At 42.1% G+C, this 24,953-nt stretch overlaps 1 protein-coding gene and 1 long non-coding RNA gene across 16 annotated transcripts; one reads left to right on the top strand and one right to left on the bottom strand.

Moving 5' to 3' along the window:
• Positions 1-1,560: 1,560 nt before the first annotated feature.
• Positions 1,561-7,990, bottom strand: LOC141571156 (uncharacterized). Its single transcript, XR_012495858.2, has 3 exons — positions 7,852-7,990; positions 2,555-7,156; positions 1,561-1,699 (listed from the first exon to the last, which is right to left on the bottom strand). It is a non-coding gene; the product is annotated as an uncharacterized LOC141571156 (long non-coding RNA).
• On the top strand, positions 7,983-23,062 carry SLC25A51 (solute carrier family 25 member 51). 15 transcript variants are annotated; one of them, XR_012495857.2, is made up of 6 exons: positions 7,983-8,275; positions 8,830-8,858; positions 9,425-9,614; positions 12,018-12,142; positions 17,762-17,832; positions 18,878-23,062. XR_012495857.2 is itself a non-coding variant. In XM_074330737.2 (5 exons), exon 5 carries the CDS (start codon positions 18,921-18,923, stop codon positions 19,812-19,814), a length of 894 nt encoding a protein of 297 aa, XP_074186838.1. In that variant the 5' UTR covers positions 8,069-8,275; positions 8,830-8,858; positions 12,018-12,142; positions 17,762-17,832; positions 18,878-18,920; the 3' UTR covers positions 19,815-23,062. The 15 variants fall into 15 exon arrangements, 13 of the variants coding, with proteins under 13 accessions (XP_074186838.1, XP_074186840.1, XP_019584721.1 ...); XM_074330737.2 differs by lacking the exon at positions 9,425-9,614 and having other exon boundaries at positions 8,069-8,275; XM_074330739.2 differs by lacking the exons at positions 8,830-8,858; positions 9,425-9,614 and adding an exon at positions 13,628-13,761 and having other exon boundaries at positions 8,069-8,275; positions 17,726-17,832.
• The last annotated feature ends 1,891 nt before the right edge of the window (positions 23,063-24,953 follow it).

Below are 24,953 nucleotides of genomic sequence, written 5' to 3' on the forward strand. Positions count from 1 at the left end.
ATTAAGAAACAAGACGCAGAAAGAACCTTTGAGCCTCCGCACCTTTCCTGCCCAACAGATTCAAACAGAAAAACCTGCTTTAGGAAGGGAGCCTGACTTAATCACCTTAAGAACTTTCACCCCAGGATTTGACAGGAAGACTCCAGGCCTGTTAGCTAGATACCTGCTGTGGCCCATTGTTTCTGAGTAGCCCTGCAAGAATTTGCCTGCCAGATGTGTTCAGCTCTTCCTCAACTACCTGTAAATCTCCCATTCTCACTTCTGAAATCTAATGCCCTTCCCCCCCTTTCCCCTTTGTCCAAAATTGTCTTAGAAACCTAATGTTGCCTGTCTTTGGAATTTTCATCCTTACGTGAATTCCCGATGCGCATGTATTGAAACTTTGATTTTCTCCTGTGAATGTCTTTGTGAATTTGATTATTAGCCCAGCTAGAGAACTTAGAAGGTGGGAGGAAAAGTATTAATTTTTCTTTAGCCCCCACAATTTTTAACTATAGTCACCATGCTGAATATTAGATTCCCACAATTTATTCATCTTGTACCTGGAAGTTTGCACACTTTGACCAACATCTCCCCATTTCTCCCACCCCCAGGCCCTGGGAACCTTCACTCTACTCTCTGCTTCTATGAATTTGGCTTTTCTAGATTCCATATACCATGTTTCCCCAAAATAAGGCCTAGCCGGACAATCAGCTCTAATGCGTCTTTTGCAGCAAAAATTAATATAAGACCGGGTCTTATGTTAGATAAGACCCGGTCTTATATTATACTAAAATAAGACCGGGTCTTATATTAATTTTTGCTCCAAAAGATGCATTAAAGCTGATTGTCCACCTAGGTCTTATTTTCTGGGAAACGGTATAAGTGACATCTTTTTTTTTTTTTTCTGTCTTTCAGGCAGCATTTGTCTTTGTCTGCCTGACATTTTACTTAGCATAATGCCCTCAAGGTCCATCCCTGTTGTCACAAATGGCACAATTTCCCTTTTATGGCTGAATAATATTCCACTGTGTGTGTGTGTGTGTGTGTGTGTGTGTATTTTATGCATTCTTCTGTGGAAGGACACTTAGTTTGTATACATTATTTTAAACAAAATTGGGCTCATTCTGTGTTTCTACAGTTTTATACTCTCCATTTTCCACTTAACATAGTGCCATCTGCTTTTCCTTTGTTATTAAATATCCTATTATATTACCTTTTTTCTTAGCAGCATGATACTCTAATTCAGTTAACTTACGTAAATTTTTGTATAACCGGCTCTTCAGGGAATATCTTTGTTCAGAAATCATCCGTTTCTGGTTTTTTCTGAAGGAGGAGTTCACAGAAGTGGCATTACTGGCCCATCTTTGCAGCTCTAGGCTTCCCGAGAGGCCAGTTGATCTTCCACTGCCATATCTGGGAGTGCCCCCAGAGACAAGCCGTTTGGTTACATTTCAGGGCCTTCAGCAACTTTGACTGCCTAAAACGTGAGGCATGAGCTAAGCAGTTTCCTTTCACCAAAGACAGCCTGACTTCAGACATGGGGGCTGTGAGCGCAGGACAAGAAGCTGTGGGGCTCTGCTTGTGGGGTAACCAAATGTCCGAGTTCTTCTAGGACGGAGGGACTTTCCAGGGTGCAGGACTCTCGGTGCTAAAACTGGGATGGCTCCAGGCAAACCGCAACAGCTAGTCACCCTAGCTACCAGCTCCTGGCATGACCCTGAAGGGAACAAAATGTTGCCACCTTGAACCTGCTTTATGGGATGTTGACTTGAAGCTGTTTATTAAGGAAAAAAGCCTCGGAAACTCCTGCCCGCATCCCCTCCCTCCCTTTCCTGCCCAAGAGATTCAGAGAAACCTGCTTCTGAATGGAAATCTTAGAATGCTGCATTAGCCTAATTTGAATTAAGTCTGGTGAATAAGAGGGCCTCAGGCAGACCCTCTGTGTCCCATGGTTTCTGAGTTGCCCAGCAAGAATTTGCCTGCCTCGTAAGTGCCACTCTTCATCAAATACTGTAAATCGCCCATTCTCACTTCTGAAATCTAATATCCTATGCCCCTCTTTTTTCCTTTGTCCAAAATGTCTATAGCCAAGACTGTCTTTGGAATTTTCACGCCTATGTGAATTCCCCATGCACATGTATTAAAAGCTTGATTTTCTCCTATTAATCTGTCTTTGTTAATTTGATTAGCCCAGCTAAAAGAATTTGGACAGTAGGAGGAAAAGTATTCTTTTTTTTTTTAGTCCCTCTACTCCTGAGCAAGCCCCTTCCCCTCTGCCCCTGTGAGGGGGAGATCCTGGGCTGGGGGTTGGGGAGGGGGGACCCAGCTTGGGGCAGAAGGAACCCTGCTCTCTTGGATTGCAGGAGGCACGTGAGAAGAGGAACAGCTGTCACCCCTGGGGGAGCACGAGACCAGGCTCACAACCTAACCCCATCCTTTCTAGAGCTGTGTGACCTGGGCAAGGTGCAAAATGCTTCTGTTCCCTCCACTATAAAATGGCAAGAGACGTGACCTCAGGGGTTTATTGTAAAGATTACAAGCAGTGTGGGATGAATGCCCTTAGCATCCTTACCTTCGGTCAACCTTCAGATAATGTCAGCTAGGATGAGAACAAAGCGGGTTTTCATGAGAAAGACAGGGGCCATTACAGCCACAGAATTTCAAAGGAAAGAGGGCCCGGGGTTCCAGGAAGTCTTCCTGTAGGAGGTGAAAGTGGAGACTACTTTATAAATAAAAAATGCCCTAGACCTTCTGAACATCTACAAAGTAAGGATCAGAGCTTAAGATCCTTTTCCTCTCTGGATCACAGTCCAGAGCCATTCTTCCATTCCCCTACTCTGCATCTGATAACATCCCATCTATGTTATTTAAATTAATGCTGACATACTATGGTTATTTAAATAATAAGCATCTGTTGTGCTTATTACTTAATTATATTTATTTCAATATTAAACCTATTTATTCTACTTATTGTTTAAACATCTATGCAGTGTCTTTGTTTAAATATTGAACATGTATTGTGTTAATTATTTATTGCCTATCTCTACCCACTAGGATGTCACTAGAGTGTAGATTCCACACTAACAGAGACCTCGTCGAGCTTCTGGGACATAGTAAGTGCTCAGTAAGGACTTATTGTTAAGTGATGTAAGAACGATAAAAGTCTCCATGTATGGCGGGCCTGTGTGAACTTCACCTTGTGAATGCATTGGTCTCCCCTGACGAGAGCCCAGTTGTGCAGATAAGAAACCAAGGCTCAGAAAGGGAAGTGACTGCTAGGAAAAGCAGACGTTAGAGTTAGCGGTGAGGGCCCAGAACTCATAGTCTCTACCTCACACCCCAGAGGAGGGTCAGAGCCCACAGTGAGCAGGATCTAGAGAGAACCACATGGTCCCTTCTTCCCCAGGAGCAAGAGAGAGGGGTGACATTTAGCGGTCCGTGGTCCCCTCCACACCAACGGGGAGAAACAGCCTCCAGTCATGCGGGATCTGCCAACCTAGAGAGCCTCCTGGTGGCACCAGGAAGGACCCTTATTCCGAAGATGGAGATGTTGAGGCTCAAAGAGGGGGAGGGTTTTGCCCCAGGTACAAACCCAAGTACGCTGACCTTACAACCGGCTGTGTCTAGTTTAGTGTTTCCCACCTTGCCTCATCATAACGCTCATGTGTGCCTTTTGTGAATTAGGAATGCCTAAGCTTTTTCCTCTTTGAGATTTGGTTCAGTAGGTCTTGGGTGGGCGCCAGGAACCTGTATTTGTAACAAGCTCCTAAGGGGCGTCTTATGATCAAAGAGACCTGGGTAAAGGGCTACGTGCCTGCTGCCCTGCAGCTCACCAGCCACCGGATCCTTTTCCCAAGTTCAAGGCACCAACTACTCAACTGTGCTCCTGTTCTCAAAGCCAGTGGAGGTGGTGGGGTCCCAGTCTCACCTCTCACTACGTACTAAACTCAAAAACTCAAGCGGGTCATGGGACTTCTCTGAGTACACAAATTATGTGACAATCAGAGGGAATTATCATGTAACTGCTTGGAAAACCCAGAGTATTGTGCAAATGTTTGATGTTGTTTTATTGATTCAGCCCCTGCTAGATAAAAATGTTTGCATTTCACAAGTATGTGTCACTTAGATACCAAGTAAGGTGTCCCATGATCCCAGCTGGGGTCAGCAACTGTTCTGAATCCTGAATGCTACCAGAGGCATAGGTTCTGTCTGTAGGTGTGCCTGGGACAAAGGCAACGTTGGGGGACGGGAAGGAGGTCAGGAAGAATGAGATGCCTGGTGTCTCCTTCCACACAGACTCCTTACCGTCTCAGGCTTTTACGGGCGCCCACCTTGTTTAAATCCTAGTCATGCTCTGTGGGTCACTTCTTCCAGGACGCCTTCTTTGGTTGCAGCTAGGGCATTTTTGCTCTCCTATGGACACTCACAGCACTTGGTATGTGCCTGTCTCAAGCGCTGATGGTTTCTCCTTAGAACTGGACCCGTTTCCCCTCGGGGCTGCAGGCTTACTGGCTCACACTGCAGACCCTTGTGCTTCAAACTTCAGGTTACTATTATGGGTCAGGATATCAATTTAGAGCTGTTGTTCCCCAAAATTGCCTGGGGCTTGTGTTAAATATAGACAGGTCAACTGGCCTCTCCCCCTGGAAATTCTGATTTCATAGTAGGTCTGATTTGAGACTGGAGATCTACTATTTTAACCAACCTTCCAGGACCTAGGCTGTAGCTTTTCAAAGTGTAAAGTGCATACAAATCACCAGGCGATCTTGTTAAATAAATACAGATCCTAGTCCACTAGGTCTGGAATCTTAGGTCACAGGCCAGCAAGAATCATTTCCAACAAGCTCCCAGGTGATATTGGTGCTGCAGGTAGGTCCAGGATGAGAGATTGCTTAGACAAGCTCAGGTTATTCTTTAGACACACTGGGGAAGCAAGAATTTAGGGCTGTTCGCAACTTCGGCACACCTGGGGAGCTTTTGAAACATACTAAGGTCCAGGTCCCCCTGCAGACTAATTGAATCAGAATCTCTCAGGTTGGTTTTTATTTTATTTTATTTTGGTTTGTTTTTTAAAAGTTCCCAGATAATTCTGATGCAAAACAGGGTTGAGACTCACTGATTTAGTGGGTCCCCTCCAGCATGAAAATAAATTAATGACTAAATGGAATAGAATAGACCATCTCACAGGCTTGTAGGCTAAAACGTGTGGTTTGGTTATATGTGTTATATATATGCAGATCATGTGAGTTGCTAGATCAATGTGGGTTTGAAAATGAGCGAAGGAGAAAGGGAGCACGTCCTGGAGTTCAGAGACCAGCTACAGGGACACAAGGAATTCAAGGACACCTTGGTGCGGGGGCAGGGCTGCCGGCACAGTGGGGCAGCTCTGCAGAGTCAGGTAGTGAGGTCGGGTCAGGGAAAGCAGCAAGAAGCCTGTGTGTGCGCTGAGCAATGAAGGGTGAACAGCACTTTGTAGAGAAGCAGGCAGGGCCTTCCAGGCAAAGAGGACACAATGTACGCAGTTTGTGGGCGTGTTAAAGAATACAGCACATTCAGGGAAGGGAACCAGCAGTGCTGGCCTCATGGCTGGAGCCTGGCGACGTAAGATAGGCTCAGAGGATTGCAGAGGCCTGGGAAATGTGAGCCAAGGAGAAAGGAAGGTCACTGAACCCTTGCTAGGGAATGACTGCCGGTGACCTTATCTGGGCAGAGCCACTTACAGTAGCGAGATTACACTGCAAGTTGCATAAGGCTGTTTTTGTGGACATAAGTGTCCATGGAGTCTGAGGACACTAGACAACTTTCTAGAAAGCATTTGAGGGAGGAGGGGAGTGTGGATGCTTAAGCAAAGAACTACCAGCAACACTGCCACAGCCCTTTTCTAAAGAACCTAGACCCTCTCCAACAGTATTTTACTTGGGCAAGCGCTTACCCTTTTTGCCAAGCACTGAGTTGGAGGCCAGAAACAAGTCAGACGGCTCTGCTCTAGCGGGTTGGCAGCGGGAAAGGAAGACTCCTGCATGCATGACTGTAACATAAGGCAAAATGTTAGAACTGCCCCAAACTTTGTGCTACGGTAAGGCAACGGCAAGAGCAACCCATTTTGCCTGGGTTGGTAAGAGAAGGCTTTCGAAAGGGGGCAGTGGTGGTGGTGGTGGGGCTTAAAGAACACAAGATTTGCAAAACTTTGAGGAAGTGCACATGGCCGAAGCACAGAATGTACGAGTGTTTAGGGATGAGGTGGACTGATAGGCAGAGGTGCCAGGACACAGACAGCCCTTGTGTCAAGTTAAGGAATTTGAATTTATTGGAGAAGGAAGAGGGAACCATCGGAGGTTTTTAGGCTGAGAAGTGAGATGATCAAATCTGAGTGAGAGGATCTAATCTGACAGCTGCTATGGAGACTGGAGGAATGGAGAACAGTTGAAGAGACCAAAGAATGAAGGCAAGAATGAGGACAGAGAAATGAAAGGTTAACTTTAGGATGAAACCTGAATCAGAAAATAGAGGGTTTTGATTTCCAACATTCATAGGCCCAAGAAGAGCCAATTCAGGGCTTTAGGGTTTCTGACAAGAAGCTAACGCTGCCCTGAGGGGCAGAGGCCTGCATGTGGCCTGCAGCATGATTTCCTCACTCTTCTGAGTCTGTTGTGCCCCAGTTGTGTATTTAATTTCAATCTTTCCCTCCTTTTCAGGTTTTACCACAGGAGAATAACCTCTCCGTTCTATTTGAAGTGAATTATTTATGCTTATGAACGCACTGGATGCCTGCCTGATGTATTTATTTTATAAATCATACATCTGAATAGGAATTCACACAAGACAGGGCAAACATAATTTCGAAGAGAAATGCCCAATTCATCATCCCGAACCCCTGCGTGGCCTTGTCATCATCCTTTTGAGTCCAAAATCTATGTCTGTGAACTAATTACATGTTAGGTGCCTGCGTCGGACAGTCAAGATTTGCACTATCAGACCCCACTACCTACCTTTACAGTCTTATCGCCTGCACTATGACTTTTTCCACAAGTCCAGATTCCACTCGTTCATCCTCCAAGGCCCAGTTCAAACACCTCTTACCCTATGGAGCCGGTCCTGGTTCTCCTCTCTCAAGGGGAAAGGCACCTCATGCTTCCGAATTTCCAGTCTTTTGTTTTTATATCCTTCCTTCGACCTAGGCATGGACAATGGTACACAGTAGGTGCCTTAGTCAAGTGTTTGCTGAAATGAGGCAACATGGTCTCCCACATCCCAAGAAGCAGTTCAACAGGCCAGCTCAAGCAGACCAGACAACATTTTGAAGTACACAGTGCTCAGGGAGTGCCACCCACCTAGAGAGATTCCCTGACTAATGTTTCACTCCAATGGAGTTGCCTATTGGCCTAACTCCAAGTTAAATGCATACGTTTCACATGTTTGATGAGCCTCCTGAAGAGCCTCTCTTCTCCAGGCTGACCTTTTCCGTTTCCTTCAACCCTCACATCTGCTGCGTGTCTTCCAGTTTGCAAGTTAGATCAGACCAATATTCCCATTCATTCTTCTTACACGGGCCAAGGGATGCATGCAAGGCAGGTGTTATTTTCCAGACAGGGATTTGGGGCTCAGTGACCACTGACTTGTCCAGCCAGTGTCAGGACTATGACCTGATCTAGGCCTCCTAAATGCCAGTGCAGTGGAGTCCAAGACCTGCCAATTGCCTGAGGTTGAAAGGAAACAGGTTTAAAAGTGATTCATACATCCTAAAGCACACACAGGTGTTCTGTAAACTGTGGTATTGGCAGCTGACAAAAGGCCTCTTTGAGGGTTTGATGAAACTAATCAAGTCTAGAAAGCGGGGCTAGGTGGGGCACTTGCAAATCTTCAGCTCACCTGCTTGCCATTCACAACTATCAATTCCCACTGGTCCTCCTGCAGGCTTCGCGCTAGAGAAAGCGTTGGCTGTTTCTGGCACAGTAAGGCCACCGTACGGTGCCAAAGATCTGGTGCTGTGGCTAGTGGAGCACCAATGCCTTACGACAGGTGTATTGGGTGAGCCTATACTGGCCCTGCGACAGCGAACGGACACCAAGAGTTGGTCGGCGTCACCTGACTCGCCGCGGTTTTAAGGGAGAGGCGTTGCGGCGGCGCCTCTCTCACGTGATCGGACTCGCACGGCGTAGAGCACGTCATACTACGCCCCGCGCACTGGGGTCGGTGTAGGTCTGCGCCTGCGCGGGCTCGCTTGCTGCGGATCGACCGGCCAGCGGCTACCGGGCGTGGAGCCGGGCGCGGAGCCGGGCGCCCGCGGCGATGGGTGAGTGCGGGAGTCGGGCGAGAGGAAACCACACGGTTTCCCTGGGCCTTTGTGTGGAGGGCGTGGAAGCACGAACGGAGGGCTGAGGAGGCCGCCCTACCGGGCTCTCTCCGCTCGCTCGCCCTGCGACCCCGGGCGCGCCCCGCCGCTCGAGCGCACGCTGTCCTGGTGGGGCCCGCAGCCGCGGGGGCCGGGGCAGGTGGCGCGCGCGCGAGGGCGGTTCTCCGCAGCCGAGGCTTGCGGTTGCCCCGCCGGCTGCGGGGCTTCGCTGGGTCGGGGCCGGCGTCTGGCTGCCGGAGCGAGTTTTTCCCCGCGAAAGAGGCTGTGCGTTCTTTTCGGGCGCGCCCTGGGCGGGGAGGTGTCTCCGAGGGCTCTCGAACCGCACGGGAGGGGCCAGGCTTTGCCTGCGCCCGGGGAGAGCGGCGCGGTGACGGCGGAAGGCCCTCTGCCCGCTCCGGGTCTGGGATTCCGGGACCCCTGGACTGTGGAACGTTGGCGACGGAAGGGGCGATCCTTTCCACCCCCCCAGCCACCCCTGCCTTTCCCTTTGTCAGGGGTTGGAGAAATGGACGCCTGGAGAGCGGTAAGTTCAGTCACACAGCCAGGCAATGCTTATTGTGCGACACCATGTTCCTTCGCGTTATGCTAAACTCTGTTGTACAAGGCTTTTGGTTTTTTCGTGTTTTTTTTTTTTTTTTTTTTTTTTTTTTGCGAGATTGGAGCAGGCAGTGTTAATTGTAAATTTCTGTACCGATTATTTGGTATTAAGCTGAGCTAGAGAGAGCATGTCGATGACTCAGCTGTAGTTGCCCGTGGGCATAGTTTTTATTTTGTCCTTTGCAGTTGTACACAGCTGATCTTAATTACCACCTTCTGTTTCTCTACCTGTAAGCTGTGAGGCCCTTAAAGTAAATGTGTAGACCTTTCCAGTTTTTAGCATCCTCTGCCCTTGCTTTGAAAGGATTCTGTAAAATTAAAGGGTGATAGGACTAGTCAGGTCCCTTAGTGGTTCCAGAGCACAGGTTATTGCTTTGGAGGCATCCTTATGTTACCTCTAAGGGGAGTGGACTTATCTGGTCTCTCCTTTGGTAGATTAAAGTAAGTGTAGAGAACTGGATTTTTAAATTATGGATATTGCATTGTTTATAGTAGCAAGATAGAGTTGTAACTACCCCTAGAACCCAGGCCAATTTGTTCTGAATGCTGAGTCAGACCTGCTGACTTGTGGGAGTTCACATCCTTTGAGAATTGCAGTCGCCTTCTCCCCAGTTTTGCACAAAGACCTTTGTGCCTGGATCACCTCTGAGTTCTGCTTTATCCATGTGGACGGTAAATTAAAGTGAGTATTTAGACTTTACACTGTTTTGTTATGCCACAACTAGCAGTTGAAACTCTTCATTAACTTTGTTATCTAATATTGAGATAGGTAGTGTAAAATGTGTAAAATTATGGTAAATAAATTTTGCAATAAATTGCAAAAAAACAGTTATCCATGTTAAAGAATTCAAATAGAGATAAACTTCGCAAAGAAATTTACCCATGTTCACAGTATAGGTAAACATGCAAAATTCTAAACTCGATTTCCCCAGAATACTGTACACACTATTCTTCCTAAATTAAGAACCTATTCACACCATCCTGGTGTGTAGGATGAAACTAGAGGGAAAGCTTTAAATCTGTGAAGTCTGGGAGGTTTCATTACATTCTTTTCTCCTGTGTCCACGCCTATTTTTTAAATTCTGAGACCCTAAAGATACAGTAATGTTATTAAAATTTCTTTAGTAGTGCAGTGGTTAGTAAATGGCTGGCTAACTTCTGTTAGCCACTGTTTTCTGTTTAATAACAGTCCCCATTTTTACTAAGAGTCTTTACAAACTGGATGAAGTAACTAATTTGGAAAATTTTGGAAAATAACACTAGTACTATTCCAGTAAGAATTAAAAAAATGAACATGCACAACATATTGTTAAAGTGCACAAATAACTTGGTCTGAGTTATCAAGGAACATACATTGTTAAATGGCTTGTAGGTAGCAACTTTAGAATTTAAAATGTGTTCACTATGTACAAATGAAATTGTTTTATATTCATAAATTGTCACAGTGTGTTATTGTGTAATCATATGTACTTTAATTTGAATATTTTTGTTGATGATAACATTGTTTAGGTCTGAAACTGAAGAAAAACCATTACGTAGATATAGCATTCCATAGATGTATAAAAAAATACGAATTTTTAAACTCAGTGTCTGTCAGCTGAAAGAGTAAGAAATAAGGATGTAGAAGACTAACTGATTATCAAACGACACTCTGACAAACTCAGGCATCTATAGAACTTTTTTTTTTTTTTTAAACTAAAAATGCTGCTGCTACTTTAATTGCATAAGAGCACAAAATATAACAGGCAGGTCTGTTTTAAACAAAAAGCTGTTGGTTTTTTTGCTTTTTTTCCTCAATTCTCCCAAGTCAGATATATACACCCCCACAAAAATGATGTATGAAGGGAAGCTGTCATACACAAGAGGTATCTGAATTAAGGAAAACAGCTGTTGAAACAGAAATTAACACAATAAAGTCAGCAAAAGGGTAACACTTTTAAAAACTGAGTTTTCAAATGCTGCATGGCATAATGTTATGCTGTGTCAAGTACTTAAGTACTGCTAGATATGAAGGAGGAAATTGACAGCTTTTAGCAAAAAGGCTTTTTTACAAAATCAAAACAGAGCAATCAGCAGACCAAGGACGCTACAGCTAGGATTCAGAATTGCGACTTCTCATATCTGTGCTAGAAAGTCCTACTTATCCACAGTGGACTGAAATTTCAGGACAAATCCGGGACAACTTTAACATTTCTTACTTGATCCATTTTATGTTCTCTGTTTCTTTCCCCTCACTCTGTAATTCAGCATGATCCAGCAGAAAGACAACTGCTTTTAGAATTGGCTGTTTTAGTTTTCTTTCTGTGGTGAGAATGTAATGGAGCCTGGGTACTTGTTGCTTATATGCATCCATGACCAGTGAACCACTGTTTGCAAAAAATGTAGCAATGGATTTGCTGAAGTTGGCTTCCTGGTGCTGCTTTGTTCTCCAATTGATAAAAGTCAGCTTAAGGAAGAAGGTATTTGTTCTCTTGTCTCAAGCGGAACCACATGAGACTACAGGACAGTTGCCAAATACCAGGTTTCATCCCTGTAGGGTCTTTTCCTGTGGGGCACGAGAAAGATGCTTTTCTGAGCATAAAGGATATGATATGACGCACAAAGCCAAAACAGACAGACTTGGACTCGGGGCAAGGGTGCATATACAGTAATCCCAAATCCAAGCCACTATGGCAGAGAATCAGGAGAGGGTGCAGATGGTGAGGCAACCGTTACTTAGACCAAAAATTTCCACAGAATATCTTAAAAAGTAGTAATAAAAGTTCTGCTGAAAGGAAAATGCATAGCCTTAAACACTCGAATTATGAAACAATAAAACATCTAACTCAAGAAATTAGAATAAAATAAATCTAGGCAAAGCAAGAGAAAAGTGATAATAAAGAGGAAAACAAATTAAAAAACTGAAAAATATTAAAATTGGTAAATTTAAGAGCTGGTTCTTTGCCAGGATGGGAAGATATAAATGAGATAAACTGGCCACCCTGCTCAAGAGAAAAGGGAATATAAGTGCACAAGATTAGAAATATTTTTTTAAACAGCAAGTGCTTTATAAGACTATGTAAATAAACCAGAATTTTTTTTAAAGGAAATCCGGTTATCAAAATTGACTCCAGAAGAGAGAACCTAACAGACCATTAACAATGGAAGAAATTGAAAAAGTTGTCAAAAAGCTACCATCCCTCAAAACACCAGACCCAGATGGTGTTGCAGGTGAATTTGTTTTGTTTTTATTTAAGTATAGTTGGTATACAGCATTCTATTAGTTTCAGGTGTACAGTATTCAACATTTATATACCTTACAATGTGACCACCACACTAAATCTAGTAATCTCCTGTTACCATGCAGCTTTATCACAATATTAAGGAAAAATGACAGATTGTTTTTACAAAGTCAATGGAACATTGATACCTGAACTTGACATGATAGTACTAAATTGAAAACTTTACATGTTATGAATGATGATGTGAAATTTTAAAACATTAGTGTTATTTAGCAATTCATTAAAAGAATATTTCACAATGGCCAAGTAGGATTCATACCCATATAACAAGAGTAATTCCCAAAAACATGCTAATGTATGCACCAAATAAGTACATCAGAAAAGAACAATAGTAATAGTTTGTCATTGTTGAGCACCTGTTGTGTCCTAGACGACTCTCCTGTTCGCTTTACATGTATTAACTCAATTAATTGAACTAGCCTATGAGGTAGGTAACATCCTGATTTTATAAACAAGGAAACTAAGCCATAGAGACATTGAGTAACTTGCTGAAGGTCACACAGTAGATACGTGGTAGAGCCAGGATTTAAACCCAGGCAGTTAGCTGTAACTCTTAACTGTTACACTGGCTCTGCCTCCAGCAGCCACGTGATCTTGTTAGTTGCTTCCTAAAAGCATTTGACCAAAGTTCAAGGTCTGTCCCTGATTTACTGTTCCTGGGAAGGGGTGGAAGTAGTTGAACTTAAGTAAAACAAGACCAGCATATATTCCCTATAATATGTATGATAATGTATATTATACATTTTATAACACGTATTCTGTACTACATAGATTATAATATGTATTATAATGTATATTCCCTATAATATGTATATAATAAGATACATATTATAAAGAAGAAGGCAAAATTATTCATGATACAGTGGAAACTGAAGCAAGTCCACCAAAAAAACAGAAATGTTTGAAAACTCGAAGGCTCTTATTAGTTGATCATTAGTATTAGGAAAGTGGAATCCCTTTTTAATAGGAAACGTAATTTCCTAGTAATATGTAGTGGTGGGCATGGTCTTAAAGTATAATTGCAGATATACTAATTCTTAGAATGAATGCAGAATGAAGTTTTGCGGTTTTTAGTGTAATTTGTCAGATGGTATCACCGGGAAGACGTGCTCTACTTCATGTTTTCCAACACAATCCTAAAAATGGGCTGGGATAGGCAGTAAAAAGGGAAGTTACTTGAGTGAGAACAAACTTTATATGGGCCAATTGATCAGTGAACATTTTTGTGTCATAACTTATTTCCCTGTGTAAACTTGAAACTGCTAAGATTTGGGTTTTGAACACTCAGATGACAAGAACTCCCTGTTTCTCAAACCAGAGCCAGCTTCATGCTTAACAGTAATCCCTAGCAAAGTTCCCACAGTCAGGAAAAGTATCAGCATGTTCACTATTACCATGATTGAATTTTATTCAGGAAGTATTTGCCAACCCAATAAGGTAGAAGAAAGAAAGATACATATTATAAAGGAGAAGGCAAAACTATAATTGATATTATGTATCGTGGAAACTGAAGCAAGTCCACCAAAAACCTGAGAAATAAAGGATTCGGTAAGTTGGCTGGTCTAACCTTAATACATAAGAATTGGTTGCTGTTTCATATGCAGATAAAAAGCAGTTAGAAAACTAATTGGAAGGAAGCAGCCCATTCATAATAGTGACCGTAAGGTAAAATACCTAGATACCTATAAGATACATTTGAAATCTATATGAAAAAAATTTTTAAATGCTGCTGAGGTTTGTAAAAAGATACAAGTAAATAGGAAGATATCATGTAAAGTAAGGTTCAATTTTGAAAAAGTGACAGTTCTTTAAATTTATCAAGTTCTATAAAATACCAACACTGTTTTTGGAAGGAATATGACACAAATCACTGAATTTTACCTGGAAAAGTATGAGAGCCTAGAAAACTTGGTAATTCTGATAACGAGTAGAGGGGGGAGCCTACTAGTTAATGAAAATTATTCTGTTACAGGTTAAAACAGGTTGGTACTAGGGAAGAAATACTAGGCTATTGGTGGAGGAGGATGGAGTGTAAGACATAAATGCAGGTTGCCGATGCGTATTTAGGTTATGCTAACCAGTGATGAAAGTTCATCAGTTTCGCAGGCAGTCTCTTATCTTTGCCTCACTACTTATACTGAAATTCCAGAGAGATAACAAGATGGATAATAAATGAAAACACTGATGTTGTGGAAGGAAGTATGGATTACTTGTTTATAATTTTAGAATAATGAATGCCTTCTAAGGAGGACACAAAACCTGGAAGCCAAGATCAATAGATTTAATATCCAAATGAAGAACTTCAGTATCACAAAAGTGATACAAAGTGGGGAAAGTAATTGCCACAATTTGATTACTATAGGATTGATTTTCTTCATACGCAAAGAAATTTTACAGATCAATGAGAAAAGATGAAGTGTCTACAGAAAAATGGGTAACATGAAAATTTACAGTAAAAGAAATTCAAATGGTCAACGGAAATGAAAAATGCTGAATTTTATTCAAAAATTTTAAATGACAAGCGTTTTCACCCATCAGATTGGCAGAAGTTGCAGTTTAATATCTGATGCTGGAAATGGTAGGGAAACTGGTGCTTGCATACACTTAATAGAAATGTAAATCATCAAGTTTTCTGCGGGCAGTTTGGAGTAGCTATCAAATCATGTTACTCGAGCCAGCAATCCTGTTGTAACGATTTACCCAACAGATCAACTTGTGAGAATTCACCCAAGCAAGGTATAGATAAAAGTCTGCCCACTGCAGTGTTTTTTAAAATAAGAAAAGGAATAAAACCAATCCAAAACAAAAAAAAACTGACCATAAATATAAATAGGAGATAGAATAAATTATATATAATAGATTCATTTGGTAGAATACTATGCCACCATTCAAAACACTGGGATATCTCTACTGGTTTTTATAAGATCCCAAAATGTGTTGTTGTACCCTGCACTTTTTTCACTTAATAGTGTGTTCTTTTGGTGTATTTTTTAAATGATGGCTAGGTTGGTGGGGGTGGGGAGTGGTGGAAGTGAGTATGACTAGTAAAGAGAGCCGACTAGTAAAGAGGCTTTCGAATTAGTCAAGCAAGAGATGGAGAGTCGGCAGTGAACCTGGAGGAGAGAATGTCCGTATATTTGATTGATTTACAATAGTATTTTTTCTCTAAAAAGAAATACAGATCTTTTTAAAATGTGTATATTTAGTGTGTCAATTTAATGTGTCAATTTTTTAAAAAAATGTAACAAACATTTTTTTAAAAAGATTTTATTGGGGAAGGGAAACAGGACTTTATTGGGGAGCAGTGTGTACTTCCAGGATTTTTTCCAAGTCAAATTGTTGCCCTTTCAATTTTAGTTATGGAGGGCGCAGCTCAACTCCAGGTCCAGTTGCCGTTGCTAGTTGCAGGGGGCGCAGCCCACCATCCCTTGTGGGAGTCGCACCAGCAGCCTTGTGGTTGAGAGGATGTGCTCCAACCAACTGAGCCATCCGGGAGCTCAGCTGCAGCTCAGCTCAAGGTGCCGTGTTCAATATTAGTTGCAGGGGGCGGGGCCCACCATCACTTGCAGAACTCAAGGAGTCGAACTGGCAACCTTGTGGTTGAGAGCCCACTGGCCCATGTGGGAATTGAATGGCAGCCTTCTGCGTTAGGAGCATGGAGCTCCAACTGCCTGAGCCGCGGGGCCGGCCCCTAAAAATATTTTTAATGTCTATGTGACATCCCATCAAGAGGATACATCTTTATTTATGTGGTGTGTCCCTTACTGTTGAGCTTTTATGTTTTATTAGGTATTTCTGTTCAGAGCATTGTTGTGACGGTAGTTGAATCTTTTTTTTTTTAAGTGTGTTTTTCCAGGACCCATCAGCTCCAAATTAAGTAGTTGTTTCAATCAAGTTGTGGAAGGCACAGCTCACAGTGGCCCATGTGGGGATCAAACCGGCAACCTTGTTGTTAAAGAGCTCCACACTGGAACGAGCTGAGCCAACTGGCCACCCCCCTGTAGTTGAATCTTTGTGCACATCTTGTGTTTATAATTATTTCCCTAGGCTGTATCCCTACAAGGAAAAGTATAGTTGTGTATGTATGTGTTCCGTTATTTATGTTATGTATCTGTGGCTCCTGCAGATACAAGCTCCTCAAGAACCGATACTTTCTGATTCTGTGCCTCAGGTCTGCACTTGACTTTACCTTCACAACAATTACATTTCTCTTTAATGTCTTTTATCCTGAGTACTTAGCAGTTTACAGTGGCGTGTGGGTGGTATAGGGAAGAAAAAACATAAGGAACTTGGTTTGTTTTGTCATAGGTCAAAGACATAGGTGCATTACCTGACCTATTTTGTTTTTTTATTTACCATTGAAACCCTTACATGTAGTCCTTTTCTGCGTGTGTTTGTAGTAAAAAAACAACATAATAGCTTGATCAATGTTAAATTGTACAATTCAATAATGTTAACTATAAATACATTGTTATAAAACAGATCTCCAGAACTTTTTCACCTTGCATAACTGCACCGTACCCATTAAACAAACAAGAGCTCCCTGTTCCGCTCTTCTACTTCCTGTCTCTGAATTTGAGTACTTTAGGTATCTCATATAAGTGGAATCATACAGTATTTGTCCTTTGATGACTGGCTTATTCACTTAGCATAATGTCCTCGGTTCACCCATGTTGTAACACGTGACAGGATTTCCTTCCTTTTTAAGGTCACATAGTACTCCGTTGTATGTTTGCACCATGTTTGTTTATCCGTTCATCCATCAGTGGGCGTTTGGGTTGCTCCCATCTGTTGGCTATTGTGAGTAATGCTGCTGCGATTGTGGGTGTGCAGCTATCTCTGGGAGACCCTGCTTGCAGTTTTTCTTTGGAGTTACATACTCAAAGGTGGGATTGATGGATCATGTGGTAATTCTATTTTTAATTTTTTGAAGAACTGCCGTGCTGTTTACCATAGCGTTTGCACCATTTTTACATTCCCAACAGTGCAAAGGGTTCCAGCTTCTCTATATCCCCACCAACTTTTTTTTTTTAATAGTAGCCGTCTTATCTCGTTGTGGTTTTGATTTGCATTTTCTCTGATGATGTGTGATATTGAGCATCTTTTCATATGCTTTTTGACCATTTGTATATCTTCTTTGGAGGAACGTCTATTCATATTCTTTGTTCATTTTTAATTGGGTTATTTAATTTTGTTGTTGAGTTGTAGTTATGTGTGGAGTCTTATTGTTGAAGAATAAAAAATCAAATTTGAAATATTTAGCCTGATAGATCTAAAATACAAAATTACCATGTAGTCCCCAAATAAAGGTAATTACTGGGACTATTTCTGGGCTATGGGAAATGTTCTGGATGATCCAACTATTTGGGTCCTTCTAGGGAAAATCAGATTTAAATAACTGGCAAATAATGATCTTGCCATTTTAAGGAAACATGTATTCTAGGGGTAGGATTTTGCCTTGGTTCCGCTTAGTGGGCTAAGTCTTTATATTTAGGCTTCAAATCTTTTTCAGCACGTTGTGTTACAGCCAGTGTTTGTGTCCCAGCAGCCTCCCAAAGCCATAGCCATCTGTGGTGTGATAGCGGGAACGTGAACCCTGGAAGAAGACTTCATTACAAGGTACCAGCTCTACCAGTTACTAACTATATCTTGGACAAATGAGCATATTGGTTGTTTCATTTGTGAAACTGGGAAAAATATTTACTTTATGGAGTTGCGTTGAGAATTAAATCTGTGACAGTACAGTATACATGTAGTACATCCTGGCAGGACTTCCTTGATCCTGTTCTTCCAGCCTTACCTCTCACAGTGCATGCGTGGGGTCTCTTACCTGTGTTCCCACAGCTAAATACTTATCATAGAAGGTATCACACTGGAGTGCAGTTGCTTGCCTTGGCAGAACCTCCTAGATTGGGAATTGCTTGTCTTTGAATCTCTAGCACTTAGCAGAGGTCCTCGTAGTTCAGGGTCAATACTAAGTAGCTGTTGGTGAACAGAATGCTTGAATGTATGTCTTGCTGTTTTATTTCTCATGCGAAGACTTTGAATCTGTTTCAGAAGGATAATGGTGTATATGCCATTATGTAGTGGAGGCAATGTGCATGAACTGTGGTTCTGTTTTTTTGGTCTCAAGATTCCTTTACACTTAAAAATTATTACAGATGCCAAAGAGCCTTTATGTGTGTGGATTAATATTTGTGGTCTTAGAAACTAAAAGAAAATTTAAAAATATTCACTTTAAAATAATGATAAACCCATTACACGTTAACATAAACACATTTTCATGAAAAATGAATATTTTTCAAAAAAATTATTGAGAGTGTTTTACGGTTTTGCAAGTCTCTTTAAAAGTCTAGCTTAAAAGATAGGTAGGGTCTCATATCTGCTTCTGCATTCAGTCTATTGTGATAAGTGGTTTTGATTGAAGTATATGCAGAAAATCCAGCCTCACATAGTATGTAGTTGGAAAAGAGGACCTTTTGGACCATGGAAAAGGTCTCAGGGACCTCCAAGGGTCCTCTGAAAATACTTAGCGAACTACCGATGTAGTCTAAAAGGGAAAATGTAATAGGATCGAGAAATTGGAGGAAGGATTAGGGGGAAAAAAATCCTATGTTAAACACTGTATTTAAAGGTTTACCTATTGTCATTTTATTACTTGTAGGCTTAAAAAAAATCCTTTATGAAGAAGAAAGATCTTAAGCCACATGATGGATTCAGAAGCTCATGAAAAGAGGTCGCCAATCATAACATCTTCAAAACAAGACCTGTCGCCTCATCTCGCCAATGTTGGGGAAATGAAGCATTACTGGTGTGGCTGCTGTGCAGCCTTCAACAACGTGGCCATCACGTTTCCTATTCAGAAGGTCCTCTTCCGGCAGCAGCTGTACGGAATCAAAACCAGGGACGCGGTGCTTCAGTTGAGAAGGGATGGATTGCGAAACTTGTATCGTGGAATCCTGCCCCCCTTGATGCAGAAGACAACTACCCTGGCACTTATGTTCGGTCTGTATGAGGACTTGTCTTGCTTTCTCCGCAAGCACATCAGTACCCCAGAGTTTGCCACCCGCAGCATGGCAGCATTACTTGCAGGGACAACAGAAGCAGTTTTCACTCCTTTGGAAAGAGTTCAAACATTGCTACAAGACCACAAGCATCATGACAAATTTACAAACACTTTCCAGGCTTTCAAGGCGCTGCGATGCCATGGAATTGGGGAGTATTACCGAGGCTTGATACCCGTTCTTTTCCGAAATGGATTCAGCAATGTCCTTTTTTTTGGCTTCCGGGGTCCCATTAAGGAGCATCTGCCGACCGCTACGACTCACAGTGCTCACCTGGTCAATGATTTTATCTGCGGAGGCCTGTTGGGGGCCATGTTGGGAATCTTGTTTTTTCCAGTCAATGTTGTAAAAACGCGCATGCAGTCTCAGATTGGTGGGGAATTTCAGTCTTTCCCCAAGGTTTTCCAAAAAATCTGGTTAGAACGGGACAGGAAACTAACAAATCTTTTCAGAGGCGCCCATCTGAATTACCATCGCTCCCTCATCTCTTGGGGCATAATCAATGCGACTTATGAGTTCTTGTTAAAGATTACATGAAAGAAATCATCAGTTAAGTGCCATTTATCAACTGACTAGACCTAAGGAGAATGCAGTTTGGCTTCATTCCTAATTGGCCAAATACAAGTTGATGTCATATGTCCAGGGCACAATGAATTATGAGCAAAGCTGTTTTTCTTAAGCACCAACGAATTCATAGCAAAAGGTTCCAATAGGAAAATTTAAGTTTTTTTTTTTTTTTTTTGGAGGGGGCGTTGTCATTTCCAGAGAACTTAGGCTAATTGCCTAGTTAATAGCTGTCTATCTGAATGATGGCTTTTGATGAGGAAACTAATACCCAACACAGTCTTTTTCCCCAAAGTCTTTAAACCTTCTGATTGAAACATAAGTGGCCATGACCAGAGAAAAGGTTCTTAGGGCCCCTTGAATTCTCAGGCTTACTTTTATTCCTTCATTTCTTGCTTCTCTGCTCTTAGGAGGCGTTGCAAAGGGTAGTCTTTGCTAAACTGAAGCGTCTATGTGGTAGGGCAAAGGAGCAGAACAAGAACAGAGCTTAATAGGTGTAGGCTTTTCATGATAATAAATTGCATTTGTTTTAAAACAAAGCACCTGTTGGGGATAGTCATTATCTGAACCATTTCTGTTTAGACATGGTAGACTCAAGAAGCTAATGAAAGCTCCCATTTTGCTTTCTAGGTTTGAAACTTTTCTGTTTAGTTCTGAATGTGACCTTAAACCCATCCAAAGTATTTTTATGTTTATCTCAACTTATTTCATTGCCAAAAGATGGAGAAACTTAAATTTTGTTACAAGCATTTCATCCTGTTGAGTCTTATTAATTGCATACAGATCAACTCTGTAGCTCAATTTCTTTGAATTAATATTGCCAACTTAGCAAACAGCTTTGGGTTTTTTCCTTTGAGTAGTAGTTTGTCTTATTCAGGTATCCTATTCTCTTGAAACTCCTTGAAAAGAAACAAAAACACTTCCACACAATTTTATTTTGGAGGTCTAATAAGATTCCAGATTTTTTTCCCGTGGTTTCTAAATGTTTTGGGGGAGGGAGGGAAAACCCAGGATAGCTTTCACCCCACAGTATTAGCTGTCATTTTTTCATTTTACACTTGGAAATAAAGAATTGTATTAGGAATTTTACATTTTGGGAACCCAGTTTTACCACTTGATCATTTAAGCAATTAGCTTAAGAAGATCTAAAGATATTTGAAGGGTTAATTTTAAATTCTAGAAGCTGGTAATGATTGGATAACTTACTCATTCCTTACCCAACACAAAAACTTGTCAAAGGAATCAGATTTTAAAATTTTTTTTTCCGAAATAAGGCAAGTGGCTCATACATCAATTGAATAATGAAACATCCTAGAAAAGTGATTTATCTTTTAAAAACCTACATTTGTAAATATTATGTAGTTAAGATTGCTTTCCAGCACCTAACATGGCAGAGTAGTTAGGTTTCTTACTATGTTTTTCATTACACTGGGTAACTGCATATGAATATGTGCACACACCAAAATAAAATCAGGGACTCAATTGGTAGTTTACTCAGTTTCTGGGCAGATAATCCAAAAAAGATGTTTACTTCTACACGCAGTATGGCTGGTCAAATAAGATGAACATCCTCTGACTGGAAAGGGTTCGGTCGCCATCAAGCATTTGTCAGGCAGTCATCAGGCTCAGGAGCTTTACAATAAATAGCTCTGTTTGACAATGTTGTGCTACGAATGGCCGTTTACATCAGAAACCAAGGTGCAGATGTAAGGATTTTAGAAAACAGTTTGTCACCAAATAAATGTGAGTAGCATCCTTGGGCCTGTCGAATAGTCAGGATTTGAAGTGACTCTGAGAAATGAATGGCAGGGACTGCTGCCTGCACCCCTCGTTCCTGTGTGTGTCCCGGAGCACCCCTGGGCGTGGTGCTCAGCATGGAGGCGAGCTGCCCGGGCTCACGCCCTGGCCTTGGGAGGACGCCATGCGCCTGCAGTTCACAGGGCTTCCTTTCGTCTGTACACTCCATGTAGGTGGTAGAAATCTAAGTTCTAAAGCACTTTGGTGAAATACAAATGAAGTGAGAATTCAAAGGAGGCCGCTTGGGTTTCTGCTGTCTCGAATACATGGCATTTAAAAACAATAAATATTTTTAATGGTTTTAACCCATAACATTTTTGGATTTCTTTGTCACTTTTTACAGCTTTTGAAGACCAAACTGCAAATACCAGGGATGGTTTTGTGTTGTCCTATAGACTTCTTAAACTTGACAAAAATGCAACAGAACTTGTAGCCAACAGCTTTGTCTGAACTTTTAAGTCAAAATGTATTATCAGTAAGTAAGAGATTCTAACTTGTTTTTACCTTTAGTGTGAACTAATAACGGTGATTTTGAAAGGGCAAACATCGAATAACTTTGAAAAGCTTTAAAAGTGACCCTTCCTGTTACACATGTGACACAGACTCCTCATGGGCTCGGGGCACTCCTGCCTCCTGTACGTCACGGCTGATGTTATGGATTCTGTATTTAACATCCTTAGAGTGGCACGAGCCCCCAGGACGGGGCCACAGCGTAAACAATATGGTGGCACATTTGTGTGTCTGTTTCCTTTGTGTTGGAGACAAGTTGGTGTTTTTGTCTCCATAGTCAATATTTATCTTCCTTTATAGTTGGTTATATGCAATCATCTGCTGTATATTGTGAACTGTGCAGTGAAACAATTGTGTATATATAATCATTTTTGGAGACCTGAGCTTCCCTACTCGATAGAAGGCTGTGCAAACATGGAAGGGAACGGTGGGTGGTGGACAAGATGTGGAAATGGGGCGTAGAGAGCTTCACGGTAAGAATCACGTTGCCCAACACGGTTCAGTGTAGATGAAGTACTTTAGTGGGAGGGGTGAGCAAGTCAGAATGAAGGCGAGACCGCTCACATTGGAAGAAAGACTTGGTTTCTTTTAAAATAATGTTTTCTTGTGCACATAAATGCATATCAAAGACTTGAACAGGCATTCTCCTTAAATTTGAGGATTTTAGTTTTTAATGCTGTCTTTCTGCTTAACATTAAATATTGCTTGCCTAAATGGCCCCTACATTGCGTGGGGGTCAGTCCACGTTTCCTTTTTTAAAGTTTCATTATTAAAAGTGGTTAAGCACACTAAGCTGTTTTTGATACTTTTGAGTTTTGTGACTATATGAGTTTAAATGAAAAAATGTTAAGTGTTTCCGAGTTAACATGCTTCTTTTGGTAATTCTCTTTGGAATAAAGTTTTTTTTAAGTCCATTTGGTCTTCTTGTGGTTGGGTTAGGGTTAAGAGCACTTTTCCTTTTTTGTGGTAGGTGTATCTGTTAGTGTTTTTGTTGGTAATACGTTTAGCGCACAACTTTGACTCTTAGGGACTTCACCCTGGTAACTTTGTAGGTAGAACAGTCCTTCATTTATCCATCTTGTTTGATCAAGAGTTACAAAGAAGTTAATTTTCCAGATAGCTGAACTGCAAAGCATTTTGTTTTTAAAGCTTTTTCTCAAGTGAGAGAAACTTCCTATTGAGTATAAAACTGTCTTGGTAAATTCAACTCACCCAATAATTTCTGTTGTAGTTGTATACCCTGAGGTTATGCTTAACCCCAAGCTAAATGGTCTGGATGTTCGTGCTTTTCGCGATTTTTGATTTTCGTATTTGCTTTCCAGAGCTGCTCCGTTATGGGAAGAGAGTATGAAGTTACGTTAGCTACACTGTTGGTTTCCATATTAAGTTGTAAGGTGCTCCCTGCGTCTGAAGATAGTTCAGTTTGCTTGATGAGGACCACTACCGTGTGTCCCCGAAAATAAGACCTCGCCGGACAGTCAGCTCTAATGTGTCTTTTGGAGCAAAAATTAATATAAGATCTGGTCTTATATTAGACCGGGTCTTATAGTAAAATAAGACCGGGTCTTATATTAATTTTTGCTCCAAAGGACGCATTAGAACTGATTGTCCGGCGAGGTCTTATTTTCCGGGAAACACGGTAGGTAAGGGAGCAGTTGCCCTATAATGCTTCTAAAACTCCAGCTTAGGGTAAAAATTCTTTATAAAAGTGAATACTTCTGAACTTCTGAATTAATAAAAGAGGTGTTTTATATGTCATCTGATGAAATGTCATTTTAACCCGCCTCCAGCAGCCGTGCTAACCCACAGGGTGAGGGGAGTATGTCGAGAGTATTTCTCAGGGTGGCCCTGGAAGGGGCCGAGGGCAGCTCTGCACGGCCGCAGAGCACTCCGTCTCCCCAGGCTGGTTCCCAACCGAATCCGTTTAGCAACTGAAGTTTCTAATAGGAACATGTTCCCTCCCCCGCCAACATAAGCATATCTGATTTTGAAGCAGAAATGGAGAATAAAACAGGATTTTCCCAAATTCTCATCTCCCCGCAATCCATTCTTTATTGCTGAGTGATTTTTTTAGATGAAATGATGCAAGCCCTGCCTCACTCTCCTCTGCAGCTGAGACTGTGCTGCCCCGTCACTGCCTCCAGCCGTTACCCTGACACTACCCTTCCGTTCACTCAGTCACTCCTACGGAGGCCTCCAGATGGAGGTCAAATGGCACTTCCCCAGGGAAGCTGGCTCACACTCGCAGGATTAACTCACGTTCCCCTCCTCACACGTTCTTAGGCTACACATCCGTTTTACTGTGACTACTTGACGCCACCTGCCCCTTCCGAGCGCCAGGCCAGCCCCACAAGGCAGGGACTGCTCTAGTTGCCATGGTTCCAAGTGCCTGGTACAGCGCCTGACACCTGGTCCGTGTCTCAGGTATTTAAGAATCAAGGGAATGAAGGACGTGGATATTCAGGATTCCAGCGCTCTGGAATATCCTGTCTAACCTTTATCCCTTGATGGGTCGTGGAGGTTAAGGAAAATATTTTTACACTGCTCGGGGCTGCCGTAACTAAATACCATAGATGATGATTCAACAACAGACGTTTGTCATAGTTCCAGAAGCTGGAAAGTCCAAGATGAAGTTCCAAACCAGATTTGGTTTCTGGTCAGAGGCCTTTTCTTGGTGTGTGCAGACTCCTCACTGTGTCCTCACACGGCAGAGAGAGAACCTCATGACCTCATCTAAACCTAAGTACCTCACAAAGGGCGCACCTCTGAATGCCACCACATTGCGGGGTGGGGGTGGCATACGGG

The sequence above is a fragment of the Rhinolophus sinicus genome, chromosome 16 (assembly GCF_057876585.1).
Source record: "Rhinolophus sinicus isolate RSI-liver-muscle chromosome 16, RSI-T2T, whole genome shotgun sequence".
NCBI lineage: Eukaryota > Metazoa > Chordata > Mammalia > Chiroptera > Rhinolophidae > Rhinolophus > Rhinolophus sinicus.

What these genes read in the sequence shown, in the direction of transcription:
- SLC25A51 (XM_074330737.2), top strand. Translation starts at nt 18,921, where the DNA reads ATGATGGATTCAGAAGCTCATGAAAAGAGGTCGCCAATCATAACATCT.